Raw genomic sequence first — 12,068 nt, 5'->3', positions numbered from 1 at the left:
TAAGTAAAGCTCTTATTATCATCTAAGTCACTAAAGGAAACCCTGGTGGCCCAGTGGTTAAGGGTTGGGCTGCTAACCAATAGGGTGGCAGTTCAAATCCACCAGGTGCTCCTTGGAAACCCTATGGGGCAGTTCTACTCTGTCCTATATGGTCGCTATGAGTTGGAATTGACTCAACGGCCAACAGGTTTGGTTTTTAAGTCACTACAACTAGACATTAAAAAGTCGATACAGATGATGATGAAAATGATCATTTCTTTACGTCCATGTTTCTGTCCCTAAGAACTAAACTTTCTGCAAGTTCAGTGATTCCAACCCTGTCTTCAACCAATTACATGTCAAAATATATAACTCACTGAATAACTGAATGAAAAGATTCTGTATGAAACTGAGATCCAAGCAGCTGACTTTAAACCGTAATCACATAATTTCATTAAAGTTTAAAATTGATTTGTTCCTAGTTTATCTTCCTCATCCATTTGATGATTTATCCAAACAATCAAAATTACATTTTACAAAAGCATACCTCTTTTCGGCTCGTACTTTCTTTCCACAATGAGAACAAGTATACATGTTGTCACCTTCTAAAGTATCTTTAATAGTAACTTCATCAAGAGATTCCTGTGTATAAAGCCACATTGAAAAGTTTCATGTAATTGCTAACAGCATGCGAACATACAAAAGGCAGTAATTAAAATTTGGGCAGAATGTATAGATGAAAAGTAATTTTTTAAAACAAAGTGAACTCTTAATTTTAGTAAAAACTTGTTCCTCTCATATTGACAAGTTGCTCTAAGAATCTTACTGAATTATTTGAAGGGCCAAGTATTTAAATTTTGATTGGGTAAAAATTATCTCTGTGGTCTACTGTTAACTATTTGAGTAGCACAGCAAGATGAAAACAGAAAAAAAGTTAACTCAAGATCATAAACATACACCTACTACACGCAAACAGTTACAACGCGTAAAAAAGTCTAGAAGTTGTGTGCATTACTCACATAAATGTTCTTCATATCGGCCACCTGGCACCTCACAGTGTAAAACTCTTCAGCAGTCTGACTAACATGCTCACAATCCTGATCAATAGTCAAAAATCAGTATTGTTAATAATAAGCTAAAACATGAATTAAGGTGTCCGAAAAGCAATGAACTGATAGAATACTTACCAAGGAAACAACATTGTTTGTAATTACACCTCCAAACAAACTTTTGACTGTATTTTTCTTTAAAATAAAACAAAGGTCAGCAGTTAAAATGTGTGCAAATCTATACAAATTAAAAAAAAACTTTTCAGTATCTAGGTACTAACCAATTCTGGAGACATTTCTTCAATTTTAGTAATCAGATCAGTAAAAAACTCTGTCATATCTTTCTGCTCCCCAGTGTTTAGCGGCTGCTTATCCATGGTGTATGTTTTACAGAAAGGTCTAGGATTATAGGCTTTGCATTCACTCTCCTGTAAAGGAAAAGTGAAAAAATAAAAAGAGGGTTATAATAAAATAAACAATTCTCAATGTCAAAAAATTTTTAAAAATCACTAAGTTCTTAAATAAATGAACAACAACAAAAAAATGCAGGCAGTAATCTACAAAGAAAATGTTAAAATGCTCCTCTTGTATTTCATTTTTGTTCGGTTTTCATGCAATTTTCAATTAAATGGTCTGGTGTCAGTAGATGCTTAGAAATTTATTTTCTCTAAGACTAGGTATTTCTAGGAAGGAATCTGGTTTTCAAAGGACTCACAGTCATATTGTTAAACAAATTATTAAACCTTTGCGCACTGAATAAATTTTTCTACAGATTGAACTTTCTTTTAAAACACTAGTGTTTGTCAGTTCAAATGGCATGTTCCAACTCTGTTAAAAGGAGATTAAAAAAAGAATCAAGGAATAACTAGCAAATCTTTTAGTTTTGTTTAAAAGACCACTTATTATTTAATAAGTATTAGAAGCTGAAAAATAGGGGATAAATGGGACATAACACCTGTCTGCCCTCAATCTTTTAGCAGGTGAGACAGTAACTGATAACATGTGGCAGGAACAACAAAGAGGCATGGTGACCTGCAGCACTGTTAAGTCTGTGACAGCTACGGTCTCCTAGAGGCGGGGAGAACCAAGCTGACCCTGAAGGACAACGGGAAGCAAAGGGAGAAGGATGCTGAGGACAGATGAGTGTTACAGGCAAAGGAGCAGCATCACTAACTTCACAAGCTAGGAAGCAACAGGTGACGGGCTTCAAAGGGCTTTTAGTTGCTACAGGGTGAAGCTGAATACAGGAAGGGATGAATACAGAAAGGGATAAAAGGAAAGGCTGTGGGGCTAAATGACAGAGGACATGTGCCATTCTGATGAACTTGAATACAATTCTGTTCATAACGAAGAAATCACTGAAGAATCTTAAGAAGGGGAGTAATATTGTAAGATTTCACGGCTATCTGTGTAAGACTCATCACTTTTATAGTCTGGGGAGTAGGAATTCAGAGGGACCAACAGAAATCAGAAAGCTCTAGGCATAAAGGGGGGTAACGCGGTGATGGAGAAAGGATTAGATACCAGGGATTCTTCACAGGACAAGTAACAGAAAGCAGATGACTGAGATGTGACTGACAAAAGTCACTGTGACAAAGAACTGAGTAACTAACAAATTCAACATGAAAAATAAAAGAACACAGTCAGACAGACAGTGCAAATGACTCCATTTAATGTTTTTAGCTTTTGTTTTCCACACGATTTTCAGACATACCATTAAATATGTAAACATTTTCTGAAGCTCCAGAAGAGTGGTCTTGTGCTTCATATCTTCTGAATACTGAAAATCAGGAGAAAGCTTTCCATTAAAGCATACTGATAACAAATTAGATATTTAGCACAGAAAAGCAATAAAATGTGTCTAACACTGTATTTGTTTTCATTATTTTAGCTATATGTAGGAAAAACAGTGACACGTTCTAGTCTTTCTTTTGTAATTATAGCAATTTAAAAAATGGAATACTTTGTTCATTACATAAATACAGCTGTCACTATTATGCCAGGAAACAGACAAACAGCGAGATCTTAAAAAATGCCTTTCAGATCAATAATCATTTGGTGCAATGCTGATTTGCAAGAATGGAAAACGTCTTAGGTGTGCAATAAAGTTTTATTTACCACAACTAAAATCCAGATAAAGAAAAAAAATACATAAAACATTAATAAATGATATCTCACCCTCACCCATTCATATCTTTGTTTTTCTATAACAGTAAATCCTTAACATCGAAGAGGAACATTGGCCAAGATCTTTGAGAATCCTCCAAATGTTAAAATGTCAATAACAGATTCAGAAAACTGGCTTAACTCTAGAGACTTTGTCCTGAACACTAGTCTTACAGGAGAGACTACATTCATATCACGCACTTACAGATATACCCTATCTCATTCAAGTATTAAAATAAGCTTGTGAAGCAGGCATTGTACCCATTACAAATTTCTACCTATCATGAACTCTTAAGGATATTTTCATGGAATATTAAGCCTCCCATATGCCAGGAGTATACTGTAGTTACTTCTGTCAATTTCGTGGGGGAGTGCAAATAATATGGTTCTGCTCTCTAGGAGCTTCAAATCAAATTGCGGACACAAGATAGAAACACTAAAACAGGTATCGGTTCACGATAGCACACACTGTTAGTTGCCATCAAGTTGAGTCCCACTCATGATGTGAATTCACGTAAGTAGAACAGTGCTCCATCGGGTTTTCAAGGCTGAGATCTTTCAGAAGTAGATCGCCAGGTCTTTCTTCTGTGGCACCTCTGGGTGGGTTCAAGCCACCGACCTTTCAGCTGGCAGTGGAGCAGCTGACCGTCTGCACCACCCAGGATGCCTAGACAGCATACAGTTACCACAGAATTCTACGACATTAAGTGCAACAGGAATTGAATAAAGGGAATCAACAAAACTGGCAAGAATAGCTTCAGAATACTCCTGGTATATGGGAAGACTAACAGTCCATGAAAATATGAGAATAATCACATAAGATGACATATTTTTGGAATGTAACAGATCTGATAGATGCAGAGTATTAATCATATAGGATAAAAACTAGGGATAAAAACTTGGGTTTATGCTTTTATTACTGGAGAATAAAGCACCAGCTGGCTGAAAACCAAAAGGGCCTTAATTCTTTAAAAATAAAGTAAAAGCAAGGAAATTTTACTTAGTTAATGTGCAATTTCTAATATATTCTATATACATATGTGCATTTACTACTTTAAAAAAAAAATACATATAGCTTCATACAGCTTCCTTTAATGTGAACATCACGAAAGGGACTAATTGAAGTTTTCATCTAAATTATCAAGTGCCCATTTGACTAGAGTGGTTCCCAAAGCTCAATGTCAAATTCTGCTCTTTAAGAATTTTCTATGCACAGACGAATCTAACTTTAGTGTTTAACCAGGAATACCACTGAGACGAGACCTACTCACAACGAGCACCCCTGCCTGTTCCTTCTGTTGCTACATTCTCATCTCTGACAGTGACAATGGCTAAAAGGTGATCACGGGTAGGAAGAAGAGAGACCAAGAATATGGCCAAGTCACCAGCTACAAAGAAAATCAATGAAAACACGTTTCTTTGGTAAAAACTGAGTTTGTAAAACTATGCAGATGGGTCCCGTCGAGCTTACAAAGTAACGCAAATTCTCATGTGCTGTCAAATCTTCTACTACTTCTAGTTACAGTCTACGAAGATGATAAACAAAAATAACAACATAACTAAAGACAAAAACCCAAACCCATTTGAGTATATTATCAACTGGAGACCCTGAAACGTATCTTAAATATATTAGGGGTTCAATAAAAAGTATTTCAGGCATCAAGATACTTTGTTACAGGAAAAAAGCCAAGACCTTAAGGTGACATGACCAAAGAAAACAAAAACCCACGTGCAAGCACAAAGGAAGCTTGCCAGGAAATTGTAAAAGCAGCAATACAAGGCAGACTAGAAATAAAGAAGAGTGAAAACAGAATAAGTAAACAAAACTAACACGACGCAGAGCTTAAGCTTCCTTAAACCAAGGAGACCGCCATTACATTGACTTTGGGACAAATACACAGAAACATGCTCCGTGGTCCTGGTGACAATTCCTACTTTGTCTCAGGCTTTGTTTATTTTCTATGTAATCACAGTCTGTACTTATTTTTACTGAAAATGCAAGAGGTATGAGTGTGTATATTCCACAAACATTTTCCTTTGGAAAATAAAGAAATTAAACAATAGTGTTAGGAGTAATCTGTTAAAATGTGAAAATAATTATACATGTGTTAGCTCATCTTGTAAGCCAATTTTATATCTCAATTTTGATTCATAAATGCTATTCCCAAATAATATTTTTCTAAATTGAAATAATCAAGATTTATAAGTAAAACAAAAACATTTGGTTTTACAGTTTTAATTTTAAAGTGAGGAAAAGTATACCTTCGCAGTGAAGACAGCCTGCCTTGCTTCAGGTATCATGTAAAGCTGCTGAATAGTAGAAGCCAAGTAACAAGTGGCTCCAAGGTTAGTCAGGCCAACAAATCGACACTCGGCACGGACATCCTCGTGGGGCCAGTAGTCCCATTTATACGGTGCATGAGCTGCTGAAAGAAAGTGAGGAAAAGATGCCCCCCAAACAAACTATTAAACATAACACAGTTTGCTCTATCAGTTGGCACTACTTCCATCAGCTACCTAGTTACACACATGAAACAGCATCCACGATAATTTTTAAAATTAGGTAAGAATATACACTAAAACTAAATCATCCCCTAAAAATTCACAGAACTGTCAAAACTTGATTTTACCTGGCACTAAGTTATTACAATCAAAGATGCCAAAATATTTCAAATAACCTATAAAAGGTCCTTCCCACCTGATTTTTTTTTTTTTTTAAACAAATGTTTACTTTTTGACTTCAGTAACATGCTAGCAACAACAGCACATAATGATAAAGTGTGTGAAGGGTGAATTTCTTCTTTAAACAATAGCCACCAAAACGGCGTTTCTCTGCACAAACCTGGAAGACACGAGAGGGAGAAGAACACTCACACTGCATGTGCTGTGCCATCACCCAGTTGTGTACCAGCCTGTAGTTCTCCACGGACCCCTTCACCATCTCCACTAACAAGTCATAAGCAGCGGCTCTGGACGAGTGCGATTTACACTTTGGCTGCTGTCGATCTTTTAGACTGGGCAACAAAAACAGCAAGTTGAAGATATCTCTTAAAAACTCCTAGAGAGAAAGAGAGAGAGACATCAAGTATGTTATCTAAACTTGGATGTTAATTACATTTAAAATAGAATGAGTAAGTTACACAGATCAAACTGGATTATGTAACAATTTACTACGACTGTTTAAAAGCTGGAAGCTTGGTGGTGCAGTGGCTAAGAGCTCGGCTGCTAACCAAAAGATCAGCAGTTCGAATCCCCCAGCCGCTCCCTGGAAACCCTATGGAGCAGTTCTACTCTGTCCTAAAGGGTTGCTATGAGTCAGAACTGACTTGACTGCAACAGGTTTGGTTTGTTTTTTTTGGTTTACAAATTAAGGCAGCACCATATACCGTCATCTAAAAGTCTTCCCAATGTTCATTTCTCTTAGAGAAAATGGAGTGGGTGGGGACCATCTTTTACTCCCCCTCTCAATACCCAATAACTCTTCTTACAAATCCTGTATCTACGCTATTACCTTCCATTCCACTACGGGACCAAAAGTTTTTCTTATGGCTTCATTACTCCTTCCTCAACTGCCAACATACAGGAATCGGTATTTCTGCATTTACTTAAGTCTCTCCTTCTCTTACTCTAATAATAACACAGCGGCAGCAGCCACAGCAACAACGTACTCACACTGAGCACTTAAGTGCCAGGCACTGCTCAAAGGCCCCCAAACAAAAAGCCAGAATGTCAAGAAACTTGCCCAGAGCTCTAGAGGTAGCAGGTGCCAGAGACAGGATGCAAGACACCATACACTTAACCTCCGTGCCAGTGAGGTTTAACCTGAGGTGCAAGGTTTATCACGGGGACTTGAATTGTTTTAAGGGAATCAATTCCTAGTTTCTCATTCTAGGTGTGCCTTTTCTTACATCTGCCCAAGACAGTGGTTGCTGGGTAATTTTTCCCACTTGCTCTTTCCTAATTGGTCCTTTGCAACTTGTACCAGAGACAGTTACCATACTTTAACGCAGGTAACGTGTGCCTTCTAGCTTTGTTTGTTTGCCAACTGCGCTCTCCTCCCACGAAGTATTTTCGTAAGCATTGCTATGCCAATTTTTTTTTAACATGTTGCTGTAAAAAATATTAGCATAGCGTGCTTACAAAAATACCTAGCAAGGGGAGGGCACGGTTGGCAAACAAACATAGAAGGTGTGTGTCATCTGTGTGAAAATACGGTATTTCCCGCGCCCATCCCAAATATTACTATGGTAATTGCTCTGGGCTGTAAGCCTCTCACGGTACGTGCAGAAACGTTATTAACACAGCAGGACTGACTGTATCCTTCAGCAGGCCTCCTCGCATAGGTGACCCCTGGCTGTTGTCTGGAAACAAGTGGTAAACAGTTGCCTTCACTAATACAACACTTACTCTAAATGATAAGAGCAGTTCACTGCGCCTCACTGTACCAACAGTGTAGTTTACGCTGAGCGCCCGCCTTCCTTCTGGGAGTCTAGAGCTTCAGAGACTGTAATCAGTCACGCAGGCACTGCATGTTAACACGAAGCTCCCAGATAAGAACCCCGGACTCCAGGCTCAAGACAGCGTCCCTGTGTCACGCTCGCTGCTGGGGAATAAAGCACATCCTGTGCCACCTCCACTGGAGAGGCGTCTTGGAAGCGTGCGCCTGTTTCCCTCCAGACTTTGCCCCGTGCGCCTTTTCCTTTCGCTGGTTTTGTTTTGTATTATTTTGCTGTAATAAATCTAACCTGTGAGCACAACTACATGCTGAGCCCTGTGAGTCCTTCTAGACAATCATAAAACCCGGGGGCGGTCTCGGGAACCCCTGACACAGGCACCAAATGAAGGACATTTCAACTATTTTTCCATTTATGGCCTCACCTCTTCCATCTAGCTATTGCTGAAGAATGCATAATGCCTTCATCCTGACTTTGCAAAGCAAACACAATGTGGGTAAAAACTATGGAAGGTGAGTAGGGGGCTTAATACAGATGACAAACTGACGGTAAGACCGTCTCTTATCTGTCTAGAATTCAGAGGGTAGATGACTGTCACCAAGGCAAAATAACACATTTACTTCAATTGGAAAATAAAGTCAAACTCATTCAAACAGAAAATCGAAACTGTTTATCAACTAGTTCAATAACGAAGAACTGACTTTGCCGATCAGTTTAGATCCATACACTGATTAAATATCTGTAGCTCCAAGATATTTAGGTTTTCACAAAAATATATTTAAAGCCTATAATGAGACAAAAGCATTTTATCAGAAATGCTGAGTTGGAAAAACGCGTACTGAAACGAACAATATTCTTATTTTCCTACCCTGAGTTTATCAGCAACACAGGTGTCACTGTAAGTGAAAGAGTAATACAGATATTAACATCCACTTGATAAATCACGGTCCAGCCATTCTGGTATACTCCACAGAATGAAAAACCCACTCAGAATACTACCTAAGAGACCATGAAAAATAATTTCTGATGACAGATCATACAGAGTATGATTTTGACGTAATTTGGAATGAATTCAAAGAATTAAATGAAATAGTTTTAGAAAAACTTCTATTCCCGCTAACTTCTGTGAATAAGGTCTCTCAGAATTTACATTTACAGAAACATAAAGGAAAGAATTAACGATGATCCCCCTAGCTTAATAATCATGACCCACAACTACGTGAAGTAATTAAAAAGCCCATCCTTCTCATTAATACATATATTTCAACGAAATTTTATTTTTTAACCCTTCATATTTACTTAGCAAAATTTAAAGTATATTTATGTTGCTTTCATTAACTGTGCCCCAATAATAAGTGCAATTTAATGATAATTCAATACAGAAGATGTTTATAACACCTGTGGTCACTGAACTATTTTTATCAACTTACATATTCTTGTTGCAGCGACACATATGACAGGTAGACAATAAAAGATGTTCAAAAACAAAAATATTTTACAACAAAATTCTGTGGGGAGTTGAAGGAAAATACTGTGGGGGCCTCAGAAGAAAATGTAACAAAGCAGTACTTCAGACAGGGGGGTTTATGTATTTTAAAACATGACAGCAGGTAAAAGTTGCTATGGTACTTGAAATCTACTGGATTTTAATTTTAAAATAGGAATATAAGTCTTATTTTTTAAAAATATCAATATTCATAATCTCTTGGTAGTTATAGCCTTTTAAAAATACTTAACTTGAAAAATTTAGAGATTTAAAACAACTGAAAAGTCTGACAGGGCACTGAGACGTCAAAATTCCTTTAGGGTCTGTGAGCGGGAGGCCTGAACGCCACCGCAGGGTACTCTGCTGCTCTCAATCTGCTCCCAGGTTTATTTTGCTAAAGCACGTTGCTAATGTTCCTCAACTCATCAAAAACATCCAAGGCTCCTCTTTTTCAATTAAAAAAATTAATGTTTTTATTTCATTTCATATATAAAAATAATTTCCTGCAACCATGACAGAGGGCCACCTACCTTCCCAAACTTAATCTGCCATATTTCTCTCCGTATCAGTCCAAACTAACTACTCAATTTCCTGCACACACCCAGAGCTTTCCTATGTCTCAGTTTTAACTCATATTCTTTTCTACAACTTAAATGTTTCTCTGGTTTTTCTACCTATAAAACCTGACCGACCACAAAAGCTGTATCTTCTTCAAAGCTTTCCCTGATCATGTCAATGCAATCTGACCTATTAACCTTTTAAGCTTCCATATCCCTGATGGTACCTTTTTTCTACCCTGAATGATAAATATTCGTGAGCAGCCATTCATTATTTGTACAGATTTTGCAAAAGGCAGGTTCTCAAACTACAGCCTGAGCAAATGGCACCGTTAGATCATCACTCCTAAGAACCAGGTCTGAGCCTTTATCATCCATTCGTTTAACAACTATTTGTTATATACTGTGCAAGGTAGGAGAAATCAGAATGGCGTTTATATTTTTAAAGGGTAAGAAGAAAAGGGGGGAAGGAGGAAGAAGAGGATAAATGGTGGTTGTGGTGGGAGTGATAATGACAGGGACTGTATGTGGCCCAAAAAGCCTAAATACTTACTATATGACTCTTTACAGAAAAACTTTACTGTCCTTTACACTGAAAGAAATTCTAGATGGAATTAAAAAAAAACTTAACCAATAAAGTAATGACTGTCATGGAGAAAAAATAACACATCTACTTGAATCGGAAAATAAAGTCGAACTCATTGGAAAGTCAAGTCAAAAAAGATAAGGAAGACTTTTCTTAATACTACAATGTAACCAACTCCCTTAAACACTTCCACCTGGATATATAACCGACATTTCAAATTTAACATGTCTAAGATAGAACTCCTGATTTCAACCTCACTCTTCTTATAATCTACTCTATCCTGAGTTTTTCCATTCTTAGTAAATGGCATTATCATTCCCTTATGTCCTCAGGCTTAAGATTTAGAAATCTTTCTGGATTAATCTCTCTTGCACCACACAATCCAATCCAAACGTAACTCCTGTGTGCTCTTCCTTCAATGAACATTCCAACTCCAACTACTTCTCACCATCACCCCTTTTCTGAACCACTGCGGAAGCTTCCTCGGTGGGCACTTGCAGCCACACTACCGAGTTCTCCCCGCAGAACCTGAGCCAACATTTCAAGACATAAACCAGTCATCCATCTCTCCTGAACGAAAGCTTCTAAGGCTGTCCCATCTCACCAAAACCAAGAGGAAAATATTCATAGGTTTGCATACACAAACATTAAAACCTTCTCAATAAAGAATGTCATTCAATTGTTCTGAAGGTTCTAGACAAAAGTGGACAAGGAGAAGAACAGAGAGAGGCAAGACTTGAAAAACAAGAGGAATTACTTGCAGTGATAAATCAAAAACGGAAAACCGAAGACAATACCAAAGACAAATGAAAGCTAACTGAAAAAAACACAAGTCGATCATGACTCAGAGCGACCCCACAGGACAGAGCACAACTGCCCCATGTGGTTTCTTTACAGAAGCAGACTGCCACATCTCTCTCCCATGGCACAGCTGGCAGGTTCAACCCACCGACTTTTTCGTTAGCAGCAAAGTGCTTAACCAGCGCACCATGAGGGCACCTTGAAAAAAACAACTAAAAACAGTAAATGAATTTAAGATTGCTGGCTATAAATTCATACACAAAAGTCCTTCCTATACATAAACTACTAATTAGAAAACAAAGATTCTATTTACAATACCAACAAAGAAAATTCCTAGGAAGAAACTTATTAAGAACTGTTTAAAATCTAAATTGTGTACCAAGAAAATTTTAAATTGAAGAACACAAGAAGGTCAGTCTTGTGTAAATAAGAACAAATATCCTATTCTAGTATAGGCAGTTTCAATATCATAAGGACATCAATTCCCCTACATTAATCTATAAAATTAACACATTTCCAATAATAAAACAATGGAATTTTAACTTTTTAAATAAACAGACAAGCTGATTCTAAAGTTTATGGGGAAAAATAAACTGCCAGAAAGTTCTGAAAAGGAACAATGAAGGTAGAGCACCTTTACAAGATATCAATAACTACATGTGTGCTGTGTCATCAAGTCGATTCCAACTCATAGTGATCCTGTAAATCTACACTAATTAAGATCTGACACCTGTGCATGAATACACAGATCCATGGAATCAAACAGAAAGTCCAGAAATAAAATCAAAATACATACAGCAGTTTAAAATATCATAAAGTAAACATTTCTAACCCACCAATCAAAAATACATTAGCCAGAACAAGTAGGATTCATACCAGGTATGCAAGGATGGCTCAACATTAGAAAATCAATCAACGTAATCCACCACATAAATAAAAGGAAAGAAAAGAATCACATGATCATCTCAATTGACACAGAAAAGGCATTCG

The 12,068-nt window shown here is 37.3% G+C and overlaps 1 protein-coding gene across 1 annotated transcript in view; it reads right to left on the bottom strand.

The window, feature by feature from the left end:
• The window catches only part of USP34 (ubiquitin specific peptidase 34), a 190,491-nt gene that overhangs the window by 56,093 nt on the left and 122,330 nt on the right, over positions 1 to 12,068 (bottom strand). Inside the window, 7 exon segments of the mRNA XM_023734886.1 lie at positions 527 to 621; positions 999 to 1,076; positions 1,167 to 1,223; positions 1,310 to 1,456; positions 2,743 to 2,808; positions 5,457 to 5,617; positions 6,069 to 6,252. Coding sequence (XP_023590654.1) covers positions 527 to 621; positions 999 to 1,076; positions 1,167 to 1,223; positions 1,310 to 1,456; positions 2,743 to 2,808; positions 5,457 to 5,617; positions 6,069 to 6,252 — 788 coding nt within the window.

The sequence above is a fragment of the Trichechus manatus genome, unplaced genomic scaffold, assembly GCF_000243295.1.
Source record: "Trichechus manatus latirostris isolate Lorelei unplaced genomic scaffold, TriManLat1.0 scaffold00005, whole genome shotgun sequence".
NCBI classification, from domain to species: Eukaryota; Metazoa; Chordata; class Mammalia; order Sirenia; family Trichechidae; genus Trichechus; species Trichechus manatus.
Note: the sequence above shows the minus strand (reverse complement) of the source record. Positions and strands in the feature narration are given on the sequence as shown.